Here is a 13,773-nt window from a genome sequence, read left to right as displayed (position 1 = left end):
TACTAATTATTTGAGCAATTCCTTATTCTTTCAAGTTACTTACTAAATGTATTCAAGCACAGCATTTCCTTTCGCGAAATTGAATGCTCAAGTTTGTCCACACTATATTGTCCAAAAAGAAGTGAATTACACAAAATATATAAGCATTATTTTATATAATATTTTATTTTTCTAATACGTTTGAAAGTGCATAGAATATTAAAGTAAGGCTAAAATTTAAGCTTGAAAGTTAATTTTATTATCTTTAGTGTAAATAGATAATAATTATATTAATTGGCCAGAATATATGAAAAGTAATCATAATTGTTTTATTATTTTCTGTTAGAATATATATTTAGATGTCTAAAATATATTTATATGAATTATTTTTAAATTTTTGAAACCTATTATTTTGATATTTTTATATTGTGGAAAAGAAAAACATTTTTAGCAGTTATTCTATAAAAAAAGATTTTGTAATATAAATAGAAGATTTCTAGAATAATTATATCATAACTATTTGCTTTCTAAAGAAGGATTATCATTTTATATACGCCATTCTGATAAGCCATATAAAGTAAGCATAGATGCTATAAATGAGAAAATGTATATTTCAATCATTTCGGAGCGAATTGGTAAATTTCCTTTAAGATAAAAAGATAATTAGAAAAATTCCAAAAAAGAAAGAAACTTTTAGAATAATAAATAAAAATCACAAAATTACAAATTTATTATTAGGTAAAGTTTAATATAGTCTCGTTGAAAAATATAAAAATGAATACAGTCGTTTTCGCTGCAAGCAAGGAATAAAGAGAATCACTTTTAGAAACAAGAAACATTAAGGAAACAGTTGTTGCTGACTCCACAATTTTGATTGAATATTTAAGAGACAACTCTTTTAAATTATTTTTGGCTTAAGTTGATAACATTAGCGAATTACCATTGAAAACTCTTGGACACATATATAGAATTTTGGCTAATGAAGGATAAATTATTATTAAATTCACTTCAATTAATTAGGAAGATTTTGAAAAGTTTGTTAAATTATTGAAAGCTACTGGTTTTAAGAATAGCAATCCTGCTTAGACTGCTACTTCAAACTAATTAGTTTTTGTTAAGCCTGAATTTTAATAAGCTGCTTCTCTTAAGAGAGAAGTAGCCTCTACTAATGCTACTTAAAATTAAAATAGCACTACTGCTACTACTGAAACTTAAAACAATGTTTATGGATAATATATGCATAGTCCTGTTGTTCAAGTTGAACCTTAAATTAAAAAGAAAAATGCTTTCTAGGCAGTAAAAATCGACAACAACACTGTTGATGAAGATGCTCTCTTAAACAATGATAAAGTTAATGTTGTTGTCCCTACTGAAGAAAGTTGTGCTACTAAGCCAAAAGCTTGCAAGAACTGCACTTGTGGAAGAAAAGAAAAAGAGTAAAATTTTAATAATGTTTTCAAACAGCATAAATTAATTTTAACACTTTTAAACACAATGAAAAAAGCAAATCGATTGTAATTATTTTTAATTATATAAAATAGACAAGGTTTATCTGATGATTAGCTTCTCCAAGCTCTTGAAAAGGGTGATATTAAATCTAGCTGTGGTAATTGTTATTTAGGAGATGCCTTCAGATGTGCTAGCTGTCCTTACAAAGGTTTAAACTTATTAATTTTGATATAAAAAAATAACAAATTATCTATATAATAAAAAGGTTTACCTGCATTCAAGCCTGGTGATAAAGTTAAATTAGACTTAGGTTTTAACGATGCCTCATCAGTAAAATACATTTTAGAAATATTTTCATGATTAATCGTTTATATTACAATTTATATAATAGTCTCAACAAAAGGAAGGTGATGTTAAAGTTGAAGGTGGCAAAGTAAAGCTTGCAATTTGAAAAGCATTTCAAATGGCATCTTATGAGAAAATAAAATTAAAAAATTGGAAAAAGTTTTTGACTTTAAAATAAGATGTAGTCTATAATTATGCTTTTGTGTATAAACAAAATGTTAAAAAAATCAAAAATTTTTTTAATTTCATTGTTAAACTTTTATTGATCTTTAGAGTTTTGTATAATTGCGTAATAAAATAATATCAATCTCCTTAACCAATAGTTAAACAATGTTAATTTTTGAATGAGTATTATTAAAGATTTCATAATAAATTAAATATTCAAAATTAAAAGTAATACATTGCATTTCTATAGAAAATTTTTACATAATCATAGTAAGAAGCAATTTAAAAAGTTAAAAGAATTAATTAATTTAACTTTTTTATAAATGTTTTCATAAGGAAAAGTGCTTTAAACCATAAATTTTAATCTATAATTTGACTATAACAAATAATCTATCTACATCTTTATCATTTGATATTACAAATTTATATCTTAATTGCTGAGAAATTATCAATGTTTATAGTAACCTAATTTAATGCTTTTAAAATAATATTCTTTTTCTTTATATTAAAAGTTATTATAAAAAATAATAAAAAATTTACTGAAACTAAATATTATTTATGAAATAAATCATAATCTATCTATATACGTTTGATTTTATAATTTTTGAATGATAAAAATAATATCTTCAAAATCTATAAATAAAAATTTGAAATTTATTTGTTAATTTTTACTATCTATCTATCAACTCAATTAATTTTAAAATAAATCAAAAAATGCAGGAAGAAATTACATAGCTAAGAACTAAATTAAATGATCTTAGACAGGAACGTGATAGATAAGAATAAAATTACTAAGAATTGCATTAAAATTATAGTGTATAAATAGAGGCTTTCAGATAATAAACTTTAAAATTGCAAGATTTAGATAGAAACTACCAATCTATTTTAGATGAAAATTAGTTTTTGCAGCAATAGAATAGCCATTTTTAAAGCGAAAACGCAAAGTTATAACTCTAAAACTAATAGATTGTTTAGAAATATACAGAACTCTTAGAGTAGAATAAGCTGAGTAAGGACTCATTACATAAATAATAATAAACACACCACATTTTAACCTAAAAAGTAAATTATTGTTTTTTAAAGTGAAACGAATTGAAAAAATGTTATTTCTTTGTTCCCTTAGATAAACCATTTGCAAAAAGAGTATTTAAATGTTGATGAACATCTTTCAAATGTGAATAAGGAGAGAAGTGAGCTGAAAAAGAAGGGTAGAGAATTTTTAGAAGACTTTGAAATTTCAAAGGATTAGATTAAGAAAATCAATGCCTAAATTAAAGAATTTTTTGATAAGATTCCTTCTTCAATTCAAAAAGACTTGTAAAATATATCATAAGCAAAATCGATACTTACTGAATTGTTAGAAAGTGAAGATATTGGTCTTTCTTAATAGATTTAAGCTAATTTTGAGATGTTTAGCCTTATATTATCTGATTCAATCTTTGTTTTTAAAAGATACAGCGATATCAGGTAAATAAAACCACTTATCATTCTTAAAACAACATTTTTGAAACAAAAATAACTAATTCACATGTTGAAGATTTAATTTTTTAAAGATAAGAAAATAGGATTCTAACTTAAAAGCTTTCTAATATGGAAAAGTAGTTTTATTCTTTTAACAACGAAGGAGAAGAGTGGAAAGAGAGGGAAAAAGAGCTGCTTATAAAAATAGATGAACTGTAATAAGAGAAAGCACATGCACAAAAATAATCATAAGAAATTTTGAATGAAATGAATTTAAAAGAGAATTATTATGCATAAAATAAAAAATAAATGGCTCTCTTGTTCTCTGAAAACGAGAAGCAAAAAAATTAAATATTTAATCAGTAAAAGGTCATAGATAAGTTAAGAACTTAAACAATAGATATTTAATAGCAAAATTTGTCAAGTATAGAAAACAAAATGTTTGAGAATTAATATTAGCTGGTTGTTTCTGAAAAGAAAAAAATTGAATACATAATTAATTAGTAATATGATTTATTAATAAACAACTCCAATTCAATTTTAAAAATATTTTAATTTTATTTAGAATAGTAAGCAAAATACAAAATGAAAAATTACAGTCACATATAAATGAAATACTAGAGCACAATAAATAAAAAGAATTAATATCAAAATAATAATTAGAATACGAATCAATGCTCTAAAAGTATGAAACAGATTTAAAAACAACTGTAAAAAATAATCCCCTTTGTGAAGAAAACATCACTTTAAGAAAAAATCTTGAAAACATTCGCCAAAAATTCTCAAAATCAGCTCAAGCTATAAGTAATTATAAGCAGTTTTATTTAATTTTTAAAAAACTTTATATTAAAAGGAATTCTGGAGCAAAAGATTGAAAAAGAGATAAATTAAATACAAAGATTAGAATTCTTGGAGACATAGAAATAAAATTTTGATTTTAAAATAAATGATGTAATTTTAAATTAATTAATTATAAACAATTTATTTATTTCCAATAAAAAATAGGTAAAAGAGCAACTTAATGAATTAAAAAATTATGCTTACTCTTGAATATAGATTTTAGAAATTTAACTATTTTTGTTATTTCATTTGTTTATACTTAAGTAAATCCTTAATATTAACTAACTAACTCATATTAAATTTCTTAAAAATATTAAATAAAATTGTATTTTCAAAAGAAGATTGATACTTTAATCATAAAAAATTAAAGTTCTACATAATTAAGATATTTTTATGAAAAATATTTAAAATTTACTTGATAAACTAATTATTTTTTATAATCCATGCTTCTAACTAAAATTATTTAAAGAAAACTAAATTTTATTTTTTATCTTTTCAAAACACTTTTATAAAATAAATTCAAATAATATTTTTGTGTTTATATGCTCGTTTAAAAACATTAATAATATTAAAAAAAAAAATAATTTTCTTAAATAAATTATTTATTATTTGGCTATCTCATTAAATTTTTTAATAAAATTTACTTTTTATGGTTTTAAATACATAAATAAAATTATTAATTAATTTAAAACCAATTGTTTAAAAACTTTTTTTAGTTTTAAAAATATGCGAAATTGATAAAAGTAAGAAAGCAATTATTTTTATTTTAATATATACAAATTACAAATAATCAAAATATAAATTCAAAAAACAATCAAAATTTATTTAGAGCTCATCTTCTGGTTTAATTTTGAGAGTTTGTTTGAGATTATTTAAATGTCTTATCTTGAGATATTTTTTATATTTAACTTTTTGAAGGTTGTTATTTTTATTTTATAGTTTTTTTATTATCTTCGTCATCTTTCGTATATTTCTTATTATTGTTTAAAATAGCAGAATTTCTTTGTGAAAGGATTCCTTTATCTGGCTGTATTCTACTTTGATGATTTAGGATATCAATTTATTCTTATGCAATCTTAAATGAATCTTTAATTTAAAGACTTTATTTCGGTTAATCTATAATTTACGATTTTAGTGATTATAAAATAACTTCTTATTTTTAATGCTGTAAAGTTTTGTAATCATCTTCAATTTTAAAGTGTATTGATAGTTGATTGAAGAGTTGCTTACTTTTCTAATGAATTTTGTTATAATTTATTTCTTATACTGTGTGATTTCTAGGGATTGTCAAGTAGTATAAGGTAAGCTTTTAAAATATAGGTAAAATAGCTTTTTTCAAAACTAAACGCTTTATTTTTCTTAGTCCCTTCTTAATTTTTCTTTTATTTCTTAGTATTTTAACCAACCCATAGAATACTTTGTATTTAATTTGTAAATTGCTATGTTTTTCAGCTTATATTTTTTGTAGATATGCATTTTTCCTTAAAATATTAAAGAATTTTTGCTTTATCATAAGATTAAATAATAGGTTTTTAGTGCATTTCCTAACTTATCTGTGCCAGAACTTAAAAGCATTCATTTTCATTCTTCTTTGCAAAATATTGTATAAGCTCAGTAACTTTTTATCTGAAGCTAGTTTTAATTTCAAGAAGAAAGTTTTCATTTAAGGTATTGTATGTAATTGAATGATATTCTTCAATATTGTTACAAAATACTGACTCTTTTACAGTGACCTTTTGTATTGCTCCATTTAGCTCCAAGGTATTTGTTACCTCAAAATGTATTCTTTATATGAGGAGTATTCTTTTGAATCATAATTTCCAATATGCTATCCAGGATGAGACAAATAATTTTATTGGTTAAAATTTGCTGCACTTTTACTTTAATTTAATTTGCTAAACGATTATTGCTTATTAAAAGAATGATCTATGCTATTATTTTCTTTTGAACTCAAATTCTGTTGCATGAAATATGAAGTTCCAATTTATCCTTGTTAAATTTCTTCAGACGGTAAAGTTCCATTATTAATTTGCCTTTAGCTATTGCTATATTGATTTTAATTTATAGATTTAGAAAAAGCATTTTCTTATTCTTATTATTATGAATGTTGCTATTAAATATTAAATGGTGAGTTATTCGCTTAGTCATAAATATTTGTACTTTAATAGTTTTGAGAAATACTATGATTTCCTTATTAATTTAAAGGAGAATAATCTGTTAATTACAAGGTTTAATAGTTTTACTATTACTACCCTTATTAACCTAAAGACTAAAACATTTATTCTCTAGACATATTGAGACCTGTCTAATTTTGAGAAGTATTTAACAGATTTGTATTATAGTTATTTCCTATTTAGTTAATGGGAGATAAATCAGGAACAATATTTCCATTTGATCTGCTAGTATAGTTATTATTCAACTGTTGTTGTTATTACTGCTATAACTATTGATAAGTAGTATTTTAATTTAAATTAAGTGCTGATTTATTTTAAATAAAAGAGTTTGTAAGTCCTCTTTTTGAGTTAAGCCTTGTCAGAGTATTATTCAATTAATCAATAACTGATTGTGACCTATCTTTTTATTGTTATTATAGAGTCTTTCTACTTCCTATTGATTCAGCTGTTTACTGTCTCATAGAGCGAACTGACATATTAGTTTTTGACTAGCTAACATAAGAAGATGCATCTATTTATCTGTTAGAAAGTCTTGATTTTTAATTTTAAGAAGCATTATTCCTATTTGAAAGGGCACTCTAATTGGCACTAGATCTCCTTTTTAAGTTGTTTATGCTTTTTTCTGATTTTGTTCTAGATTAATTTTCCAAACGAGACTCATTAATTGCTTATTGCTTTCCAATATTTTATATTGACTGATAAATTTCTTCTTATGGATTATAAATCATAAAAATTTTTTATACATTTTAAAACTTATAAAAAACTTCATCATCGTCCTCTAATTCTCCATACATCATTATTTCGTAACCATGAAGTAAGGCTACTAACTTTTCAACAACACATTCAAATACAATTTCCATATAATCTTGATTTAGTAAGAATAAAGGGAAATAATTCTGTATTATCATAATTTCTGCTTAGTAAGCAGCTTTTTCTAGATTTGCCTAATTAGCATTTGCCTGACTTTGCTACTACTGTTAATATTGCTCATTTTTACTGATAAAATAGTTAACATTTTTTGGAGAAAGATCTGATTAATTCTTGAAATGACTTTGAGATTAGTTTACTTTTTTTTATTCCTTGTTATAGTCCTCCATTATACTTTAACTCATTTAACTTGCAAATGTTTGTGGATTATACTATTGAGAAGCAGGTCTTACTCCTTATAAATGTTAATCTAGTTCATTTTAATTAATATTTTATGACTATAAATTTGCTGGCTAAGATGGTACTAAATTTGCCTATTATTTTGATTGATTATTGATATTTTTTACCTGTTCTTACTCTTAGAAAGATTATCTTTCGATGATTCCCAAATGATCTTTTACAAATTCGTATTCTTCAATAATTGGTGATTCTGAAATTTTGAATAATTCCTAGAAAAAACATGCATAGCCATAATTTAAATCAGAAAATAGACGCTATTTATCAACTTTTGGATTATTTTCACATTATTACTAAAGAAACTATTCAATTGTGTGGTCATGCCTCTCCCTGTATTTTTTCATAATCCTACTAAACAAATCTATTTGCAAATCGTATATATTCATCATATTTTTATAAAAAGGGTCTAGCATAAAATTTCCTAGCATTCTCCATAATCTCAATAAAAATCCACCTAAAAGAATAGAACCTGCACTTTTCTTCAACTTCAAAGTAGGATCATTATTTAAGAATGCAATTAAATGATCAAAGAAGTCATAATTTACATCTTCTATTTAATTTTTAAGTTAGTTATAGCTTTGTATAGGCGGAGCCTATGTAACAGAAATACTTGTATTTAGACCTTATTGTAAATTAGATCTATTAGTAGATTAATTTTATTAGTTTATTGTAACATTAGAAACTCCTTTGGAATTAATGAAACTATAGCTATTAGCCTTTTACCTATTTAGCTCGCCTAAAATATTATTTGTGCTTGCAGTTTAAGCATTTTTGTTTAACTGAGCAATTTAATTCATTTTTTAACTAGTTGGGGCTTGTTCGTCAAATAGATGAGGATATAAACCTTAAACTTTCAGCTCTATTTTCTCAAATTCTATTTGTAGCACTTTAAATAGCTGCATAACATATGGCTATGAAGCATGTTAAGTTTAATATTTTATTTAATGGCATTTATCATCTATTTTTATGTCATCAAGCTTCTCTAAATTTTAAAATGCTTCCAATAATTTAGAGTGATAATTGGGATTTTTGCAAAGCGGGTTTCTTCTTACTCTAAGAAATTAAATTTGAGATTTATCCTCAATATTCAGCAACTCAGTCCAATCAGCTAACAAATTATGAGAAACAGACAAACCCTGCAGATTCTTAAACTATTAAATACCTTTTAAACTACTTATTTTATTATGACTTAAATGAACATAAGGAATGCTTGTAAAAATATCCGGTATTCCTTGCTCTTCAATCTTCTCTATTTATTTATAAGTTAATGTCAAGCATTCAGGCTAAATGTATTTTTTATTGTTTTCATTGCGTAGCTCATTTAGAAGAGTATTTTTGTTTGGATAAACTTCTTCTACTTTCTCCTTTACTTTTTTCTTTAATTATTGCTACATTTCTTAAAATAAACAGATGAAAATAATAACTTTTTTATTTATTAGCTTTTTAAATCAATTTGAAAAAAACTAATAAAAATTAAATAAAAATTGAAATTCAAACAAAAGTGAGTGAGTTAGTGATGAATAATTTACATAGATACTGAATTAAGTTAAAAGATTCTTTCAGTCATTAACAAATTCAAAAATATCACTGCTTATTATTCTTTATTATTGCTACTCTCTCAATCATTATTTTTAATCATTTAAATATTTATTTTAAACAATATTTATTACTTATAATTTTAAAATGTAATAAAAAAAAATATTTTAAATAAAAAATTAGCTTAATTTTTAATAAAATATCAAATAATTTTAATGAATGTCTTTCTATAATTATATTGATGAGATATTTCTATTATAGTATTTATAATACTATGGTAGTAAATAAATATTCATCAATATTTTAGGATGGATTATGAATAAATAAAAAAATTAGATTTCAATATCAAATGTTAAAATATCTTTTATTGTCTTGCTATCTATTGGAATTCTGATAAAATATGTAGAGGGAATTTATTTTTCTTTGATTTTGATACTAAAATAGTCATAACTAATCTCTAAACATAAATAAAAATATAATTATTAAATCAAATCTTTAGATTAAGACATGACTTCATTTTTAAATAGTTTTGACTTTTAAAATATCAACAAGCAATATAAAGACATAGTTTCTTAGTTTAAGGAGAATAAGTTTGAAATTATTTAATAGTTAACTGATGCCCTATTTAAATAAGAGCATTCAGATAATTACACATAAATTTCTTCTATTTTAACTTCTCTATTGATAAAAGAATGCTCTTAAGATAATTTTATGCTGCAAAAAACTTTTAACAGCATTTTAACAAATTATATTTCATCAGACTCTAGCTTGAAACATATTTAAACTTTATATGTTCTAGCTACTTACTTTAATCAATAGATTATCATAGAGGGAGATAGCTTAATAAGATATGTAATTTAGAAAAATTCAGAATAATGCTTAAGGGTACTCATATTCTTAAGTGTTGTTTTAAAAAAGAGAGAAAATTAGAAAGATTCCTTCGATTTAATTATATAACAGGAGAATATTTAATAGATTAGCCTAGTTAAAATATAAGAGCCATCTAGGCTTATAGACGAGCTTCTAAAAATATCTAATAAAACTTAGATTTAGAAAGGAGTTTTCTAAAAAAATTAAATAGAAGAAGTTAATGCGTTGGCAATTAATTGTTTACTATTTTTACGCAAATAAATGAGTAAAACCTAATTTTCTAAGCTCAAGAAAATACTTTACAATAATCTTTAGGACATAGAGATTATTTGTTAGTATAACTTTGCTATAATATGCTAATATCTCTTCATTCTAACATAAAACTAAACAGAATTTATAACTCCTTAATAGCATAGAAAGTTATTAAATGTGATAACTAATTTGAATGATGCATATTTCTAAAATGTTGATATCAATTATGGAAAAGTTGAGCAAAATACTAAAAAAGAAATTTATCTGATTCTTGAAGACTAAAGATTAGAGTAAATTAAATACTTATATGACAAAATTAACTTATTTTCAGAATAAATTTTAAATTTAGAAAATAATTTTGAAGAAAAATATTTAGTTAAAAATATATTTGAAGCAAAAGATTAACATTTTCAGCTTTATTAATTCATTTGCTTAGATATAGTTTAAGTCATACTAACAAGTGATTCCTACTATATGTTTGTAAAATAAGAAAAAGAATTGTATTTACAACTTCTTATATAAGTATTTAAATTAGGGTTTTTTGAGCAATTACCTATTGCAGATAAATTTTCTTTTAACGATGAAGTTTATTTGAAATTATAAGAAATAATAAATTTAGTATTAACAGGAATTAATGAAAATAAGGTCATAGCTTTTATATACAAGGAGCTAAATGATATTGAAAAGAGATGTTCTATTATTAGCAAAAGCTAAGTAATAAGTTAAAATTAAGAATTTCAAACAGATTACAGTTAGAAGTTAATTTAGGAAGATATACTTGTTGTTAATAAAAGTGATAAATTTTAAGTGATAGGCTGCTTTTAAACATTGAGTAGCATACTTTCAAAAGAATTTGAGCTAAAAGAAGTAGATTTATTTTTCAAATTCTTTAGCTACATGCTCTTTGATCCTTTTTTATATAACTTTACAGCAAGAATTGCTGCTTAATTAGTAATATCTTTCAAATAGTATATTCTATTGCAACATAAGTAATTCATTCCACAATTAATAGAAGTATTTAAAATAAATGATTGTTAATCAAAGATTTTTGCTTTAGATGTATTTTTAAATATATTTTAAGATCTCCAAAAAATTGATCAATCTTAGTTGTATCCATACGCAAAAGATTTACTTCATATTTTAATTAAGGAATACACACATGAAAATTTTTTTAAACAAGATATTACTCTAACAGATGGAATATAAAACTTTATAAAATAAATTTTGGATTTGGAAGATATTGAATTGTATCTAGAAGATGAAATTCAAAAGATTGAGAAATTTTTCTTATAAATGAATGTTGATCATGAAAAGAGAGAGTTTTTAATTGAAAAGAATCATTAAATCTGCCTGTGTGCTATTTTAAAAATAAAGCAAAAGTTAAAATTAGAATGTAATGAGCTAAAATAAAACATCAAAACCATAGCTGAAGATTTAGCTTAAAAGATATACAATTCATCAAATAAAATAAGCAATGCCTAAAAAACCCTCTACTATAAATTTTTTAAAATTTTAAGTGTGGAAATACTAGGGTCTCAATAGTGTTTTGATTCTGTTTTTCTTTAAGTTTTGCCATCAGCTTTGAAAGATGGTTCAGTCAAAAATTGTCCGATTATAATTAAAAGCAGAAATATTTAATATTAGTATGAAGAATTAGACGAGCTTGATTTAGATTAATAAGAGCACTTACCAAATATATAGCAAGTAATTTAAAATTAATTCTTTATTAAAAAAAGTAATTGTTGATAAAAATAATTTTTTTAAAAAAATAAACTTTTCGCATTTGGCATAAAAATAAACTGAAAAATGAATGAACTTTTTACTGAATTTTAGTACATAAATTAATTTAATATAAAATAACTTAGGGGGAAATTGACGATGGCTTTGAAGATGTAGAAGAAAATTAAAATCAACAAAATTAACAAAACCCAAACCCTGCTATTTAGAATATGAATTTTAATGTTGATATGTAAGCTCATTTTATTGGAGAAGAAGACAATGAAGAGGAAGAAGAAGAATAAGAGTAACTCATTTACGAACCTAGCTTTTAAGAATAAAATTTTGTTGAAGAAGCTCTAAATGTGATCTTGACTTTTTGCAAGGAGTCAACAGAAATTTTCATAGATTATAAAAAATTTGACATTTTTAACTTATTTTTGTAAAATTTGTAATATGAACTCATTTTCGAAAAAAGCATACACTTTATTATGGACATAATTTTACAAATAATTAAATCTACTTAAGTCTACTACCTAAAAAAGCATCAAGAAGAAATTTAATCACAAGGAAATTCTTAAATCCTTGAATAAGGAGCTATTGAAATATTTTAGATGTATTAGATTACAGTGTATTAAATATTAAAATAATAAGAAGATAAATCAGAAGATTACGAAACATTTTTAACCGTTTTAATATCAAACATTATAAAATCTTTAGATAAATAAATAATTTTAATTTTATATTAATAATTTTATGAATCTATAATGAAAATGATTTTCTAACTAATCAGATTAGACAAAATGCACATTATAAATGTACTTAGTCTTTTAACAACCCTATTCTAAAAACTACCAGATAAAATTATAGAGGGTATCAAAATGCCATACTTAGTTATTTAAGGACTACTGAGACATAGAATTGTTTATTAAAACCTTTTATACTATCAAGAAAGTTACAGAGACGAAATCTTAAAACGACCTATTTTTGCTGATATGGAAAGTGTTGAATTATGTCTTGTAGGATTTAATGATTTTTTTGAGATTAACCCATAAGTATATCCAATTATAAGTTAAATTTATTTTGATATTATATCTGATGAAAAATATATCAGTAAATTTTTGATTGGTACAGTTGCTAATAATTTCCTAACTAAAATTGTGAGACATTGTAAAGATTATATTACTCCTGAGTAAATAAGTTTAATATCTGATTTGCTGAAAAAATTTGAAGCTAAATAAAAATCTAAGAATTCTGACTATTAGTTTTTTAATATTTCATTTATAATCGCTAAAGCTATGATCAGTATCGAAAATATTAAAGGTTTGAAAGAAACAAAAGAATAAAGCAACATTAATTTCTAGAAATTTTTATATATTTTGCCAAAAATTATAGAATAAAGTCAATACGAAGATGCGAGATATATAATACAATATATTTTAAAAAGCGATTACAATTTTTCTACCTAAGAAACTGAAAATATAAACAAATTTATGTTAAGAGTATAAGTTTTCTGATAAATAAAAATTTATAAATATAAAATTATTTTGGTTTAAAGATTTTTAACTTTCTTTTATATTTTTGTTTTTGTTAATAAAAATTGAACAATTTTTGAATTAAATTTTTTTTTATTTTAAATTAATTTTTTATCATAAAAAATTCTATTTTTGGTTATACCTTACAAAAGTAAGAATAATACTTTTCTTTTTAGATGTTTATATTATGAATCTATAAATATTAGGGATCTATCTTCAATTCTTTCAATTTTTCTAAGTCTTAATATTTTTATTAATATTCTGAACATTATGCTTTTTAGGAACCT

At 22.9% G+C, this 13,773-nt stretch overlaps 4 protein-coding genes across 4 annotated transcripts; 3 read left to right on the top strand and 1 right to left on the bottom strand. All coding sequences in view use genetic code 6, as the record gives it.

Annotated features, from left to right (window-relative positions):
* Window positions 1-645: 645 nt before the first annotated feature.
* On the top strand, window positions 646-1,879 carry TTHERM_00241970 (cytokine-induced anti-apoptosis inhibitor 1, Fe-S biogenesis protein; the record flags this gene model as incomplete). The annotated part of the gene is made up of 4 exons (XM_001024921.4): window positions 646-1,415; window positions 1,521-1,636; window positions 1,694-1,758; window positions 1,820-1,879. Exons 1-4 carry the CDS (start codon window positions 754-756, stop codon window positions 1,877-1,879), a joined length of 903 nt encoding a protein of 300 aa, XP_001024921.3. The 5' UTR covers window positions 646-753.
* Window positions 1,880-2,589: 710 nt separating this feature from the next.
* Window positions 2,590-4,449, top strand: TTHERM_00241960 (hypothetical protein; the record flags this gene model as incomplete). Its single annotated transcript, XM_001024920.3, has 5 exons — window positions 2,590-3,000; window positions 3,062-3,405; window positions 3,492-3,902; window positions 3,965-4,203; window positions 4,253-4,449. Exons 1-5 carry the CDS (start codon window positions 2,653-2,655, stop codon window positions 4,447-4,449), a joined length of 1,539 nt encoding a protein of 512 aa, XP_001024920.3. The 5' UTR covers window positions 2,590-2,652.
* Window positions 4,450-5,071: 622 nt separating this feature from the next.
* On the bottom strand, window positions 5,072-9,022 carry TTHERM_00241950 (hypothetical protein; the record flags this gene model as incomplete). The annotated part of the gene is made up of 1 exon (XM_001024919.2): window positions 5,072-9,022. The coding sequence occupies exon 1, from the start codon at window positions 8,969-8,971 to the stop codon at window positions 5,072-5,074; it is 3,900 nt and encodes a 1,299-aa protein (XP_001024919.2). The 5' UTR covers window positions 8,972-9,022.
* Window positions 9,023-9,620: 598 nt separating this feature from the next.
* TTHERM_00241940 (hypothetical protein) lies at window positions 9,621-13,468 on the top strand (the record flags this gene model as incomplete). The annotated part of the gene is made up of 2 exons (XM_001024918.2): window positions 9,621-11,939; window positions 12,101-13,468. The coding sequence occupies 2 exons, from the start codon at window positions 9,621-9,623 to the stop codon at window positions 13,466-13,468; spliced, it is 3,687 nt and encodes a 1,228-aa protein (XP_001024918.2).
* Window positions 13,469-13,773: the final 305 nt, after the last annotated feature.

Source organism: Tetrahymena thermophila (assembly GCF_000189635.1).
Source record: "Tetrahymena thermophila SB210 genomic scaffold scf_8254373, whole genome shotgun sequence".
Classification (NCBI taxonomy): Eukaryota; Ciliophora; class Oligohymenophorea; order Hymenostomatida; family Tetrahymenidae; genus Tetrahymena; species Tetrahymena thermophila.
This window is presented reverse-complemented; position numbering and strand designations above follow the sequence as displayed.